The 17,598-nt window shown below is 27.9% G+C and overlaps 1 protein-coding gene across 1 annotated transcript; it reads right to left on the bottom strand.

Moving 5' to 3' along the window:
* Window positions 1-1,775: 1,775 nt before the first annotated feature.
* On the bottom strand, window positions 1,776-17,304 carry LOC113389486 (calpain-A-like). Its single transcript, XM_026626514.1, has 3 exons — window positions 17,084-17,304; window positions 3,414-3,579; window positions 1,776-1,969 (listed from the first exon to the last, which is right to left on the bottom strand). Exons 2-3 carry the CDS (start codon window positions 3,463-3,465, stop codon window positions 1,776-1,778), a joined length of 246 nt encoding a protein of 81 aa, XP_026482299.1. The 5' UTR covers window positions 3,466-3,579; window positions 17,084-17,304.
* Between the last annotated feature and the right edge of the window lie 294 nt (window positions 17,305-17,598).

Below are 17,598 nucleotides of genomic sequence, written 5' to 3'. Positions count from 1 at the left end.
ATATATATATATATATATATATATATTAGGGTGGTCCTTAAAATGGTCATTTTCGAATTTCCTTGCTCCCAGGGGCTCAAATGGTTCCAAATAGATAAAAAACAATTTTCTGAAAGTTTTAGCTCTTAATATTAACGTTTAGATAGAGCGCAATTCAATCAAAGTTTGTATGGGAAGAGCATGGAAAAAATTTGAAAATTAAAAAAAAATGCTTTAGGTATAACTTAGCGACAAATGAATGAGTTTTATTCATTTATTTGTTCGCTAAATTACATCTAAAAAACATTTTTTAAATTTTTGAAAATTTTTCCATGCTATTTCCATACAAAACTTTGACTGAATTGCGCTCTATCTAAACGTTAATATTAAGAGCTAAAACTTTCAGAGAATTGTTTTTTATCTATTTGGAACCATTTGAACCCCTGGGAGCAAGGAAATTCGAAAATGACCATTTTAAGGACCACCCTAATATATATATATATATATATATATATATATATATATTATTAAATTGCAGGTTATGAAGCACACATATATGGAAAATAAATTCCAAAAATGAAACCGTTGTTGACCTGATATTGTTATTACTTCTTGTTATTATTGTTTAAATTTATCATGAAAACTCTTGTTATTGGCAATTAATTGTTAAAATATTCGTTGTTAAATAAAACTGTTATGCATAATATGTATTTTATAATTTCATATTTTATCATGACCATCGTGGTGTAATGGTTAAAAACGTCAGCTCAATATCAAGCAGTATGATATTGATATATTAAAGGTATCAAATTCAATCTAAAGTGCATTTTCGAGAAAATTACTAGTTAGAAGGTACAATAGAAAATCAGCTCCTATTGTTAGAATTTGTATTGCTGATCGATGTTAAGAAAGTGATTATAAAACTAATTATTAGAAAGAATTCTACGAAAAATATTAAATTTTAATACTGCTCAGATAAAAATTTAATATCCTACTAACATGAAATAATAACAGTAGCGCGATCACCTGATACATATTTCTTTTTTTTTCAATAAAATTAATCCTAATCACGAAGGTTTGAAAATGTATTGATTTTATATATATAATTATTTCAACTTTGTTATAAAATTTCCATAGATTTATAAACATTCTTCAAATGTTTATAATTTCATTGATAGTACATAATAAATAAGAATTTTGTTTAAATAACATATATACCAATTAATATGATTCTAAATAAATCGTAAATAACGTTTATTATATATTTTAGACATAAAATTTTAATATGCAAACTAATAAATTAAATTTCTCTCTAATAAAAAGATCTCACTATTACTCCAAAAAATTTTGCCATATTAAAATTATTAGTCCTCTATTGTTTTTTAATTTTATTTTGTGACTATAAATCGTAATTAAAAATCTATTCATATACTACAAAATTTAAATAGAAATTGATTAATATTGTTTGTCGTACGCAAACAAACAAAAATATTTCATCGATTTTTTATTTAACATTTTACGAAATTTGTAGAAAATTGTTTCAGAAGTTTGGATTTCGAAACTTATTTGCGTAAATTCAGATTATTTTTTATTTCATTTTCGTTTCTGAATTACTAGCTAAAATGAATATTAAACTTGTTTTAAAAGATTTCGTAGTTTTAACGTCATTTTTTCTTAATCTTACATTTTTACTTGTTGACCATTTATTTCAGAACACTTGTACGAATTACAATATAATATAATAGAAATAAAAATCTGTTAGTTATATATGTATATTTAATTTTTTTTCATTTAAATTATCTACTATCATTCATTATTCTTCCACATACCACTTTCATGTTTTTGATGCTGGGCAAAATTCTTTTGCCACTTTGGGCCTCCTTCTTGATAAACAACTCATTAAGGATTCCTCCGACGACATCCTTGGCAGCTCCCATAAGTTTATCACCGGCATAACCCATCAACTTTTGTCCGGCACCTCGAAGCAAACCTAAAATTGTCAAAAAAAAATCAGAAAAGGAAATATAAATTTGATAAATTATAAAAATTAGTCATATAAGAGTTTGGTCGTTGAAAAGTTTGGTCATTGAAGAGTTCAGTCGTTGAAGAGCTTGGTCGTTGAAGAGCTTGGTCGTTGAAGAGCTTGGTCGTTGAAGAGCTTGGTCGTTGAAAAGCTTGGGTCGTTGCAAAGCTTGGGTCGTTGCAAAGTTTGGGTCGTTGCAAAGTTTGGGTCGTTGCAAAGCTTGGGTCGTTGCAAAGCTTGGGTCGTTGCAAAGCTTGGGTCGTTGCAAAGCTTGGGTCGTTGAAAAGCTTGGGTCATGCAAAGTTTGGGTCATTGCAAAGTTTGGGTCATTGAAAAGTTTGGGTCATTGCAAAGTTTGGGTCATTGAAAAATTCGAGGAATTGGTCATTCGAGGAATTGGTCATTCGAGAAATTGGTCATTCGAAAAATTGGTCATTCGAGAAATTGGTCATTCGAGAAATTGGTCACTCGATGAATTGGTCACTCGATGAATTGGTCACTCGATGAATTGGTCACTCGAGGAATTGGTCATTCGAGGAATTGGTCATTCGAGGAATTGGTCATTCGAGGAATTGGTCATTCGAGGAATTGGTCATTCGAGGAATTGGTCATTCGAGGAATTGGTCATTCGAGGAATTGGTCATTCGAGGAATTGGACATTCGAGGAATTGGACATTCGAGGAATTGGACATTCGAGGAATTGGACATTCGAGGAATTGGACATTCGAGGAATTGGACATTCGAGGAATTGGACATTCGAGGAATTGGACATTCGAGGAATTGGACATTCGAGGAATTGGACATTCGAGGAATTGGTCACTCGAGGAATTGGTCACTCGAGGAATTGGTCACTCGAGGAATTGGTCACTCGAGGAATTGGTCACTCGAGGAATTGGTCACTCGAGGAATTGGTCACTCGAGGAATTGGTCACTCGAGGAATTGGTCACTCGAGGAATTGGTCACTCAAGGAATTGGTCACTCAAGGAATTGGTCGTTTAAAAATTCCTTTACAGATTTAGTGTGATCATAAATGTGATCGTTTAAAGATTTCGCCATCTAAAGATTTGATCATACTTTATTTGTACAATTAACAAAAAATAATTTCAATAGAGAACTGTTATAAAATCAGTAACTTTTTTTTCAGAAAAAAATTTAAACTTATATTCCAACTTAATATTCCACTTTGAATTTTAATGAGCTTATGCCAAATGCATATTTGAAAGCTGTTCTCTATACTTTTATAATTTTTTTAATATTAATATATGCAAAATACTTCAGCAAAATTAAAAATATTTATCAATTATGATAAAAAGTATGATAAATAATTTGAAAAATTTAATCAAATATGTATTGACCATAATGTACCAATTCTAATTATTATTATTACTAAAATAAGTGTAAATTACTCACCTTCGAAGTTGCCGGCTCCTCCACCATTCTGGTCAAATCCAAAACCCGCCATTTCAGGGGTTTTTGCACAATTTTTTACACAATCACCAATATATGTCCATTATTATAAGATAGTGTCACTATTCACTTACACATTACACTGGAAATTCAAAATTTAAAATTTACACTTTTAAAAAAAAAAAATTTGATAAGAATTTTGCATATATATTATTTATTTGTAGAACCCATAAAAAACATTTATGTACGAAAAATCTTCAACTGAGGTAAAAGTATTTAGTTTATTTAAAAAACAGAGACTATTGCTGACGATAATATAAATTATTATAAGTAAATATTACTCAATAAAATTACTTAATGTTCCTTTTTTGTGAAGACACATAAAATTTAGTACTTCATAAAACAAGTAGGACTCTACTTCCCTGACTAATTTTCATAAAAGCCCCCGACTTAATTACAAGGAAAATTCGCAGCTATTAATTACATTTCTGGTTAATTATTACATTCATAACATTTAATTAATTATTTCTATATGTATTTCTATTAGGTTTTGTCATTTGAATGAGGTCAACAACAGACGGAGCTAAACTTTGTCATTTATTGTTGAGTTCGCCTTGAAAATCAGCATGAAACACATATACTATATAAGATGGATAGCCGATGGTAATAAAAATGTAATATTAATAGAAGAACAAAAAATATTTATTTATTTATTTATTTATTTATTTACACTTTATAATTTCTTTATTTTAGTGAAAACGGGACACTTAACACCTTCGCGGACGTGAATGCTATAGCATTCATTTTCAGTGTGACGCGGAATGATATGAATGCTACAGCATTCAAAGTTTGAATTCAACTATTTGGAATTTATTTTTATATAACCTTACGTTTTTTTTAATTTTTATACCTGTGACTGATTCTTTAGATTTACGCATTATCTAGAATCTAGAATTTTCCTGTAGACACTAATTAGCTTGAGCAAGCAAATTGTGTAAAATAGAAGCGTAATACTTGACGTGGATGCTATAGCATTCATCGTGTACTCGTATATCGATTAAAACATGATAATCTGACCACCCTAAAGAGTGTTTAATCAAAATTGAGATATGACAACTAATTTAAAAGTAGAATGACCGTTAATTTTTATACCTTTTACATAAGAAAAGTTTTTTTACTTACATAAGAAAATTCTTATGGCATTTTTAATATTATATCTATATTTTTTTATATATTTTATTAAAATTAAATGTTTCTTTGGGTCTTGGTATAACTAAAAGTGCCAATTTTTACCTTACACTTTTCTTTAACATTTTTAACACAAGACACTTTGGTCGATTTTATTTGAGAAATTGAAATAGGTGAATTACTCTTACATTATATGACTCATACAGCTCTACATTGTACAGATGTTAATATGCTTTTATTTCGTTTCTTCAAATTACAAATATTTTTCTAAATAGTTTTCCAAATATTTGAAAAAAAATTCAAATAAATTAGAAGTTCTCAAGTTCAATTCCTAAAATTTTCATTTATTTAAATTTTTATTTAACTAATTATTTAAAAATGAGTAATAAATTCAACTAATGAATTTACACTAGTTCATAAAAATACTGAGATTATAGTTCTAATTTTATATTTAAAATGTTAATTTATTATAATAAAATTATCATTTTTTTTCTACCAGCTTTCTTATTAATATAAACGATGACGCCATAAGGTAGGCGTTTAAAGCAATAATTCTACATTCTAGGAAAAATGGTATGGAATTGAAATAAATATCCTAAGATAATTATTTTATGTAGTTAACTTATAATTTGAAGATGAGAATAAATTCTTTCAATTTAATTCATAATTGATAATTGAAAATAAAGACCTTTTCTGATTTATTGATTGCCTGTGCATTCTTATTGGCTTAGTCACTTTTCATTCATATACTCATTTCTAATTATAATACATGAGGTGGATTCATTCATAAAACTATAAAAAACTAGCAATTATAAAATAGCTAAGATATCTATGTAGACTATGAGCAAAGTATTTCCTACAACCTAGTGTTACTAGAAGACAACCCAGTGGTTGACTGTTGGCTTGCTGATGAGATTTTTTTCTAATTGTGATGTGAATGTGATATCACTACTATTTGATATCAAGCTAAAATAGGCATATTGTAATCCATAAAAATGAAAGAAACTAGGTATAATCAGCCTTATGCCTAAAGCAAATTGCATGAACTTTTTATAAGAAAAGCACACCCTAATAGTAGAGTATGCTACTTTGTAAGAAGTACTAATTTTAAAATCCTTAAGATGAGTTGCAAATAAGAAGTTATGGCCATGTAGTGAAAAACATTCGATTAAAAACAGCTATAAATATAAAATTTATAGTTCTACCAAACAACCGATTTTAACAGTAATAACAATCTACTAATAAATAAAAATAGTGTCGGATACTTTGTCTTCTGTGCCAGAATGTTAAATAGATCAAACCATGGTCAGATGATACCTACGATTTCATCTTTCCGCTTGGCTAATAAAAACTAGAAATTGAATCCTTTGATCAGATCACTTCTATTTCACTTGCTGCTACTAATGTATGCGAAACCTAATATTTGTATATTCAATATTTTGTTCAAATATTTGATCAGTGTTCAGATGTTTACTCGTGCTCTCATTGTTATAAAATACTGTGTACACATTGTGAAAGCATGTTTGAAAAAATAATAATTTGAAAGATTTTGCAAAGAATAATGATAATAATAAAAGGCTTTTACGTGGATTAAGAAAATTTATCAGTATCACGTTTTTTTTGTTTTTTTTTTATTGGCCGGGCTTACTTAGAGCATTTAGCCACCTACAACGTTTTTACTAAATACTAAATTTATTTATAGTATTGTTTATAGTATAGTTTAATACTAAATTTATCACATAGAGATAGGACAACCTTTTGGGTTTCCATCTACAAAGCTATGCTAAAGTCACAACACCTCATATTTGTCTTTGCTGTTAAAAATTACTAATATATGAATATATAATATATAATATATGAGTTATTCCCTACTATGTCCAATTGTTTTAGTAAATATTCTGTATTGTTAAATTTAAGAAATATATTATATTTAAGTATGAAAACTCGTTGATTAATAATGGTAATGATATGAACTATCTTATCATCAATGATATTACTTTTGTTTTTTTTCCATTTTTCATTTTTAGGCATCCAATTGCTTAAAAACTTTAAGGGACAATCATCATGAAAACTTGTTCTGTTTGAAACCATGTTAATGATCTTTAAATCTAGTTAGTTTATTGTCTTCTGTAGAATCCCTGTTTATAAAAATAAATGGAAAAAATCCAAGTTCAAAAATTTGCTGTTGATTACACCATTTACATATCAAATCTCAAATTCTAACTCTAACTGGCAATTCAAAACGATTCTGGAGATTATCGCCATCTTTAAAGTACCAATTCAAACTACAAGAAAGATCGTTAAGAATATTTGTTTCTTAATATTATTATTTACTAGTAAGGATTTTTTTAATTTGGCATTCTTAGAAAATAATCCTGAAGTTTTATGTCGAATTGAATATTATTAAACAAGAAATTTTAGTATCAAAAGGCAAATCTTGAAACTTCCAACTTAATCTAAAATGATTGAAGTCCTAGGAGTAAATTTTTCATTCAGGTAATTTTGATATCAAAGAGTCTCTTCTGCTAATAAATTGCCTTTAAATAATTATTTCATTATAACTATTTCATACAACTTTTCTTTCAACAGTTCTTATCTTTTCTATTTTCTGTTTCAAAATGTTCTTAAAAATTATTTTTCAATTCTCCAGAACTAATTTTTGTATTCTAACATTTAACTGCATAATATATGCTATCTTAGTATTTTTTTTCTTCTGGATATCTTTCTATTTCAATTTGTATATTATAAGATTTTGGAGTCCGAAAAATCATAAAATAGATTTACACTAATTACTTTGTCCATGAGTGAACACGTGAAAAAAAAACAGAAATACATAAATACAATCGTCAACGACAATATAAGTTTTGAGCACACAAAATACAAAAGAATTGTTTTTATTGCATTTTCAATTGTAAACAGTTTGTGTAACGCCTATTTTGCATACACCATGAACAAATTTTGATTCAGTGCCAAAATGCATCAAAAGAACTTATTAATCAAATCGTTTGCTTTGAACATTTGAACAAATTACATACTGTTAAAAACAAAAAATACTAATGTTTACGTTTATTATAAATTCGAATGAACAAAACTTCGAAGTTTCTGGTTAAATCTCTCCTCTTTATATCAGGATGTCCAATCATGAGATTGGCATTCGAATAAGACAAACTAAAGTTACTACTAAAAATAATGAATAAATAGTTTCTACGAAATACCTATTCTCTATTTATTAAACTGAAATCTTTGTATGTCTGAGGTTATTATTTATAAGAATCATAAATTATGTTTTTGCAGGCGTGGATAATTAATAAAATTGGCCCAAAGCCAAAGTGTTTTTGATATATTTGAACTTATGAAATGTGAAGGAATTCGATGATGATTTGGCAAGGTCGCAAACAAGTCATTTGAAACAACTATGAGTAATTTGTAAATTTAGACGTCATGCATTTGTATTTGAATTGTTTTTGATAAAGCGTAAATAAACAATGAGATTTAGACGAGAGATACGCTTTTAATTAAAGCAGAGAGAATTGATTTAATTAATAGCCTTTAAATGCCACTAATGTATACTGAGTTTCATGTTTCAGATGTGTTTCTGGTTACATGATTATTGTTTTAAGATCCATGTTAAAATTTCATTATCGTTGTTCCAAGTTTCATGATCAAAGTTCTAAGTTTCATGATCAAAGTTCTAAGTTTCATAATCAAAGTTCTAAGTTTCATGATCAAAGTTCTAAGTTTCATAATCAAAGTTCTAAGTTTCATGATCAAAGTTCTAAGTTTCATGATCAAAGTTCTAAGTTTCATGATCAAAGTTCTAAGTTTCATGATCAAAGTTCTAAGTTACATGATCAAAGTTCTAAGTTACATGATCAAAGTTGCGAGTTTCATGATCAAAGTCCTAAGTTTCATGATCAAAGTCCTAAGTTTCATGATCAAAGTCCTAAGTTTCATGATCAAAGTTCTAAGTTTCATGATCAAAGTTCTAAGTTTCATGATCAAAGTTCTAAGTTTCACGATCAAAGTTCTAAGTTTCATGACCCATGTTCTAAGTATCAGGATCCATGTTGCAAATTTTATTTTTCTTGGTTTCAATTCTATTATTCTTGTTTCAAGTTTTATGGTTCTTCTTCGAAGCTTTATAATTTTTGTTCCAAGGGTCATAATCCAAGAACCAAGTTTCATGTGTTCCAATTTTTATGATCAATATCCCATGTTTTATGATTATTGTTCAAAATTTTATTATCGATGTACTAAGTTTCATACTTCAAATTTCATTATTCATATTCCAATATGCAAAGATTAAAAAAAAAGTATGAATTTTCAAAAATATTAATAAGGCCGGGTGCGAATGTTTATATTGCAGTTCATTTTAATTTTACGTGGAAAAAATAAGATGCAGTCAAAAGTCAGTCAAGTTTTTTCATTTCATTGAAAATGAAAACAATTTAAATACGTATTAATTTACAAGATATTAAAAATAAAATACTTTATCGTTAATTTATTAGTCATTATGACATATGAGATAGATAATTACTACATTGCAATAAAAGATGATAACGTTGAGCAATTATTGTGGTTTTCTAGAAATACAGTCATGATCAGTATATAAATTAATAAATCATTCTTATCTGGATCAGACGGATAAAAGTATTTAAAAAAATCTGTGAAATAAATTAGCAAAAATATTTGATTTTAACGATGTTATCAAGATAGAAAAAACAAATAAAAATATGATAAGCTTTATCTTTACAACAACATGAATTAGTAAATTAAACAAAATTTTTAATCTACCCATGAAAATAAGACTTCAATTTTAAAGGTGAGTCTTTGAAGAAATTGATAAAAAAGGATGTAATATAGATTTTTGAAGAAGAATTTGTATAAGTATTTTTGGGTAAAACAATTTATTATATTGTTTAAACAAAGTCTTTTACTTTTAAATTTTATTCTTAGAATTTACTAACATTCAAACTAATTTGATAAATAAAACAAGGACAAATTAAAATATGATGAGAGCAATTTCTGGTAATAAAGTGAATATTTTAAATAAAAATAAGCATTAAAAATCAGATCAATGAGAATATTTCTTTTGGAAACAAACTAGGAAAATTTTCTTCTTACTTGTAACGGTAATAAATATGGTAAAAACTTTACCTTGCCACTTTTGTGATTGTGATATTCGAAAATTGTATTAAATTTATAGGGCTCGTCAGATTATCATATTTTTATCGTTATATACAATGAATGCTATAGCATCCACGTCAACTTTTGCGCTTCTATTTTACGCAATGTACTTGTCCAAGCTTATAAGTTCCTAGGGGAATGATGAGATAATATGAAAATAGCAAAGATCGTATAACTCTTTGGTTAAAAAATTCGTTATATACGATGAATGCTATAGCATCCACGTCAAGTTTTGCGCTTCTGTTTTAGGCAATGTACTTGTCCAAGCTTGTAAGTGACTAGGAAAAAAGATGAGATGATACGAAAATTAGCAAAAATCGTAAAACTCTTTGGTTAGAAAATTCGTTATATATGATGAATGCTATAGCATCCACGTCAACTTTTGCGCTTCTATTTTACGTAATATACTTGTTCAGTGACTAGGGAAAAAGATGAGTTAACTCATCTTTTTTAATGCAAAAATTAGCAAAAATTGTAAAACTCTTTGGTTAGAAAATTGTTGGAAAAAAGTTCTTTGCAAGATGCATTTCACCAAAAAATTGATCTTGAAAGTCATTACAAAAATGATTACAAAAAATTAGCTTTTACCTGAGAAATCACTTACTCAATACCATGACTGGTATAATTACAAATATGTAAGGATATAAAAAACTAAATTCAATCAATTAAACTTTAAAATTTGATGAATACTATAATCTGTATCCTAATAAAATTGAATGCTATAGCATTCACGTGTTAATCTCATATAAAATGAATGTAAAATGAAGGATGTATACACAATAATAAATCATAAACATATATTTATATAGAACACATTTGAGCATGTAAACATCCAGATCCAAAAATAACTGAAAGCACAAATTTTCGCAATATACAAATTCCAGAGTATCGAAAATGAAATCAGGACGTTTGGCAACAATGCCAGCAATATATATTTATATATATATATATATATATATATATATATATATTACATATAAATTAAAATTTCCATATAACATGCTACATTTGCATCGAAGGTCGAATTATGTGCATAATACCACGTTTGTGGTATAACGGCATGTTTTTACAATGCACTATGTACCCAGATTATTATATACATATCTAATATGTATGATCATAAATTCCTTTGGAAAGAATTTACTTGGATATTAACGACTAGATAAAATTAATCGATTTTCTAGGAACGACATTAGACATTCCTTGCACAATGGTAAAACTAATTGCATATCAGTTGGAAAGGAATTTCCTGCTCTAAGTAATTTGTAGTAAAGATAAATATTATACTTTAACTAAAAGTGTATTTAAAAATTCTAGAATTTCTTCAGAAATAAGACAGCCACATAATTATTATCTAATCCAACAAAATACTCAGGAAATGATTCTAGTCAACGCAACATCAAGGCCGAATGAATAATTTCAAAGTCAATGCTATCTATCTAGGTGGTATGGGCATACCATTTTTTGATGGTATGAGTATGTGAATCTCGACTGGTGTTGATTAAAACCGGTCATATTTATTCTGGGACATTCTAAATACAGATAAGTTTCATATTTCGATATTAATGAATAGCGAAAACGAATCTTAGATCAACTAGAATAACCAACAACTGATCACTGTTTTACCAAAGCTCTAGGATGCAAAAAGGTCATAAATTTCAAACTACATGCAACAAATATTATTCAACTTTTTTCCGTGTTAGTTAAGAATAATACTAACACCAGATTTTGATTTGATGTCGAGTTTTAAGAGTCTACAGGTAAAAAAGAAGGTTGACCTGTGGGTTGAATTTTCGAGAAAAACAGCTTTTGTGATACATTGTCTGAGCACTGTTAAAATATAACATTTAGTTAAATTTGATGATTATCTGATGACTGAAATATTATATATTTATTTTGAATCTAGGACGTTTGCCCAAGAACATTATAGGAAGGTTACTTTACAACTAATTCAATTTACCGATTTGAATTGTTAATGTGCATTAGTATTCATATTTCACATAAGGAACATGATGCCCATTCAGAAACACTTATTTCATAATAGTACGTGAGTACAATAAATACATTGAATGAGCCCAGAACAGTTTTAGAACTAGTGGTGCATGGCATCGTGTCTTGAAGCCAATTGCTGGAACTTCCCGTAACAAAAATTATTTTTTTTTAAAAAGATTAACATTTTTGAAAAAAACTTATTTTGAAAAAATTAGATTTTTGAGAAACTATAAATTTTTAAAAAAAAAATTATTTTTTTGGAAAAAAGACTTTTGGAAAAAACAATGTTTTCTTTATTAACTTCCCGTAGGGTAAGTTATAGTAATCGCAAAAAAATCGAAAATAAAATTTTTTATATATGTTTACGTTTCAAAGGTTACTGAATATTTTGGCATACCTTAGAAAAAATGGATGTATGCTTGTGTGTGTGTGTGTGTGTGTGTGTGAGTGTGTGTGTGTGCGTGTGTGTGCGTGCGGATACAAATTTTCGTTGACGATTTCGGGAACACGTTTCAACCGATTTTAATTATTCAAAAATCATTGGATTGCTGTTGATAAGAAGAAGTGTTGATTAGTTTTTAGCATAGGCAGGTCTAGCCTTTTTGAAGATACGGGGCAAAAAGTGCCACAAACGGTAACTCAGTTTTTAAGAGATCGGAGTATCCGATTTGAGTGGTTTAAAAAACATTTTACTTGTATTGACAAAGATGAACAACTGATTAAATTTTCATGAAGGTAGATCTCGCGATTTTGGAGATCTAGTAAAAAAAGTAAAAAATGCCATTTGGCAGTCAAACATGATTATTAGACATATGCACATCAAATTATCAGATGTTTTATAGAGATTATAGCAATAAGTATAAATTTTGTTTACATTCCTATGGGTTCCGTACCAATGCTTATCCGTTAGACGGCGGCGCGGCGCTTACGCGCTTCGATATTTCGTCTCTATGCAGTTAAAGCAGTACGATTGCTTTGAAAAAAAGTTCAGAATATCCTAAAGTATTTTCGATATACCAAAATAATTTAAAAAAATTGTTTCCAATTTTCTTCTATTTTATTTTATTCAAGCAATTATTTTGTCATAACAAGCCTTACGGGAAGTTAAATGTAATATTGTCGGCAAAAAATATAAAAAAATGATGTTTCATTTATAATTAAACCTTGGTGATTCATTATATTTTGATTCACATGTTTCCACCAATTTCTTCCCAGTATACATATGGTGTGTATACGCTTCCACAAAACTATTAGTTTTCAATTTTATTAATTTCGTGCATATGTTTTAAATCAAATCTGACTTCTTAATACATAATTGTTTGTCTACATTAGAATTAACAGAATGTTGAGCCCATCTAATGTCTCAAATGACCTATTTTATTACACAATCTGGTTCATGGCCGAGTTTGAAATGAGAGCCAAAATCCATTATGATCACGTGAGAAACTGCTATATGATGGCGCCCACTGACTATTGATCAGGAGAAAATAAGAAAACATACAAAATGATGATCAGTTGAATATTTACGAAATTTAAATATTTTTTGGATTGATATAATTGTTAAGTTCAATGTAAGAAAAAACAATCAACTCGGAGCAACATCAACTTGAGACTTTTTGGACAGAATTCCTATTTACAAGCCTGTTGATATACAAGAGCATTTGAAAATGTAAGTGGACTTACGAACCAGTTTTGCGATTGCAAAACTAAGAAGAAATCTTCCTAAGAAGAAATTTTCAACAAATATTTTCTCGAACACAATTGCATTTCTGTCCCGTTATAAATTCCTTCTTTTAATTTCTGATGCCTCTACCAATTACTTTTAACAATCAGATAAGAATCGCATCAGATGTTTCTAATAATTTTTATTGCCACTTTAACGAGTCCATTTCAATCGACATTGTTATTAAAATCGCCATTAACAGTTAAAACTGTACAATTAGTAGTAATAAACAATTGAGCTGTTTTCTATATTATGTAATTCAGAAATAGAGATTCAATGCCAATTTAATAATGAAACACAATAAGGCACACGCCCATTTTCAATGAGATTATCAAAGTCTTAATCAATAATAATAGGCATACATAATATATATATATATATATATATATATATATATATATATATATATATATATCTATCGATATTATGTTAGATTCGCTAAAACTCTAAAACGGCTGAACCGATTTGGCCACTCTTGGTCTTGAAATATTCGTGCCAAGCCAAAGATTGTGTAAAAGGTGAGAAATTACTTTAAATTAAAATTAAAATTAAATTAATTAGATTAATATCCATTATTTTTGTTCTTTTATTGTTCATTTCAATTTTGAACCATCAAGGTAAAAACATTTCTAGGATCACAGTAAAAGAAATATTAATAAAATCTAGCCCCAAGTTTCCTAGAGTTAAGACTACTTGTTAAAGTAGTACTTGTTAAATTTAAAATTTCCAAAATTTGTCAACATTAAAAAACTCTAAATTTTATAATGATCCGTATTGGTTACTACATGAAGATGAAAATATTCAGACAATTACAAAAGCTGCCTTCAGGATCACCCAAACCCACTTGCCAGAGAACCAGAGAAATACGCCACAATACTACCAGAGCAAAATTAAAAAAGAAATTCATATTACACTAAAATATATGTTATTTTCAAAATCTCTGACAAAAGTCAGAAAATTTTGTATATTTGTAGACTTTTTCCTACAGTTTTATATGTGGTCCATTTCAGTACAAAAGTAAAAAAAAAATACTATATATAATAAAGAAAGTGTTTGTGGAATCTATTATTGGAACATCATTTCTTAATATTAAATAATATATATATATATATATATATATATATATATATATATATATATGATTTAGTAGTTAATTTTGATGTTGAAATATATGAGTGAGTTCTTGAGGGCGATACATCAAACAAAGAAAAGCCATGTATGCTTTGCTAGTACCGAAGCATGTATATACATGCCTCGGTACTAGCAAAGTACAGAAGTCGTGGCAGAAATAACATAATTCTACTTACATTTTTGTTCAATAAAACTATCATTTTTCTGTTTACATCATACAAAAAAATTATATAAAAAAATGCATAGTGCTGACAAGTTAGTTGTATAAATGTTAGTGCCAAATCTCTAGTGCTGTGTACACTTCTCTATATGTAACTAACCAACGTAATATCCACTGATGATGACATTAAATTGAATGTCGAAACGTTTGGAAATAAAGATTATTTTATAAATCTTTGGCTTTTCTTTGTTTGATGTATCGCCCTCAAGAACTCACTCATATATATATATATATATATATATATATATAATTGTTTATGCTTTTGTTAATTTGAAATATAAAAAAATATACAAAGATTTTATCAACTGCAGTAAATAAATACTAAGAAAGAGATCTCTTGGATCAAATTATTTTAGAAATAGAACATTTCTTAAATAAAAATTACAAAATTATTTGAAAAATATGAAACCATTGATGAATATCTATAAATCATAAAAATAAAATATGTGTGTTATGTACAATGTATAAATTTTCGTTTAAAATAATGAAAATCAAATGTTTGTGATTCGTTTAAAAAGAAAATTATACAGCACTTTGACAAAAAAAAATACATTGTAAAAAGTAGTATAAATTTGTATTTTTAAATTGTAAAAAGATAGTTTTTAGATTCGTATACTGTTTACTAGATAGTTTTGAATTTATCAAGTGTAGGTTCATAATTTGGAGGGTCAATTTTTGGAAAAAAAGCTTTTTTTCCTAAAAACTAACCAAAGTTTTCAAAAACATTCTTTAGGAAGTAGTGAGCACATGGATGAAATATATTCTGGGATCAAAATATGTTTATATTTTTGAAAAATTATTGTTTCCACGTGCTCGTTTCTTACCAAATAATGCTTTTGAAATTCTTGGTTAGTTTTTCGGAAAATGCTATTTTGCAAAAAAAAATCATTCAAACAAATTATGAATCTTCACATTGTATATTCAAAACTAATTTTATAAACAATTTACAAATCTAAAAACTATCTTTTTACAATCTACAAATACAAATTTATACTACTTTTAACTGCCCGTAGGGTAAGTTATTGTAAAGAGTACAGAAAATAGAAATCGAGTTTTTGAGAGAACAGAGCATCCGATTTGAATGATTCAAGAAACATTTAATTAGTAATGACGGGGAGAAAGACGGTGATAAGCTTTTGGCAAAGGCAAGTCTAGCCGTTTCGAAGATACCAAGCTAAATATGCAAAAAATAGCAGTTTTTGAGAGAACTGAGCATCCGATTTAAATGATTTAAAAAACATTCAATTCGTAATGGTGAGGAGAAATGGTGATTAGTTTTTGGTAGAGGCAAGTTCAGCCGTTTCGGAGATACCAAGCTAAATGTGCAAAAAATTACAGTTTTTGAAAGAACTAAGCATCCAATTTGAATGGTTCAAAAAATATTGCTTGTATTGGCAAAATGAATGCTTTTGGGTAAAATTTTTTTTTTGATTTTTTCATTCTTCGAATATTTCATCATGGTACAGGTAGTACCAGCAATTTGCCTTAAGACACGATGCCATACACCACTAGTTAGAGTTTTTTTTGTCATTTTTTTGAAAAACTAACCAAAAATTTCAAAAAAATTCTTTAGTAAATAATGAACATGTGGGTAAAATATATACTGGGATAAAAATCTTTTTCTGTTTATTTTTGAAACTTATTTTTTACCTAGGGTTGTTTTACCTGTCTATATCAGAACAGTTGTGAATAAAAATTACTGTATAACAAAAAAAATATTTTGGTAATATAAGAACTTTCAGACCTGGTTTTGTTTAAAACTTAGAAACAATTTTTATTTAATTCGTAAGAAATATTAATAATAAATTATAATTCATCAAGCACCGGACAAGGAATTTACTTGTACCTTTATATGAAATTGACACAAAACCAATTCAAAGTAATTTTGAAGTAAAAAAATCTATATAGCAATTTTAAATAGTGTATAAAACTATTAGTAAATATCTATAAATCATAAAAATGTACGTGTTTTATGTATATATTAAAAACGTGTCTTAAACAATTTTATTTCCTAACACCCTGTGCAAATATTTTGCTTGAAATCCACCTGATCATATGACATATAAAATGTCGAACCTAACCTCAGTTTTGAATAAACAAAAAAGGAATGACATTCTTTATGGGCCAAATAAATAACACACAAAAATCTAAATATATAAAAACATAGGTATGAAATATCTAAATCATCCATTAACATTTTCGGAGGACAAACCCATTTCAATGACATCATACCTATAAACCATGTGTATATCCGCAGCACCGTAAAAACCACAAACAAACTTTAATTAACCACACATTAAGTCTTAAAATATTACCCAATCACTTTATAAGGTAATTTTTAACAAACACTGCACCATTAATCACAAACTCAATGTAAAAATGTTCTTAAAAATTACAATTCCTGACACGACATTTGACAGCTCGACCCGCCGCCATTTGTTGCACAACTGAAAGAGACGCGCTCCTCGCCCAGACGGGTTCCAAAGAACATAGAGGAGAGAAAGAGAGAGAGCGAGAAACATCGAGAGTATGCTGTGAAGTTGTACTCTAGTCAGGCGCGGGAGATTCGAATTTAAATTTGAATAAATGCAGATTGGTTCAGGCGTAATTTTTGAATATACAAATTGAATTATGCTTTAAATCTTGCTAAATAGTATATATTTAACATCTAGAAGCCTAATCATTGGGTTTCTTTATAAATTTGGCAAAATAATTACTAGATGACTACCCAAAAATATTTATATAAA

Source organism: Ctenocephalides felis, unplaced genomic scaffold (genome assembly GCF_003426905.1).
Source record: "Ctenocephalides felis isolate EL2017-DRISC unplaced genomic scaffold, ASM342690v1 CF-g0.4_SCAFFOLD_03573, whole genome shotgun sequence".
NCBI lineage: Eukaryota > Metazoa > Arthropoda > Insecta > Siphonaptera > Pulicidae > Ctenocephalides > Ctenocephalides felis.
Note: the sequence above shows the minus strand (reverse complement) of the source record. Positions and strands in the feature narration are given on the sequence as shown.

Bases quoted from the DNA above. Each gene is read 5' to 3' on its own strand.
- LOC113389486 (XM_026626514.1), bottom strand. From the start codon at position 3,465: ATGGCGGGTTTTGGATTTGACCAGAATGGTGGAGGAGCCGGCAACTTC. The intron at 1,970-3,413 runs GTGAGTAATTTA...TGACAATTTTAG, and splicing joins AGGAGCCGGCAACTTCGAAG to GTTTGCTTCGAGGTGCCGGA.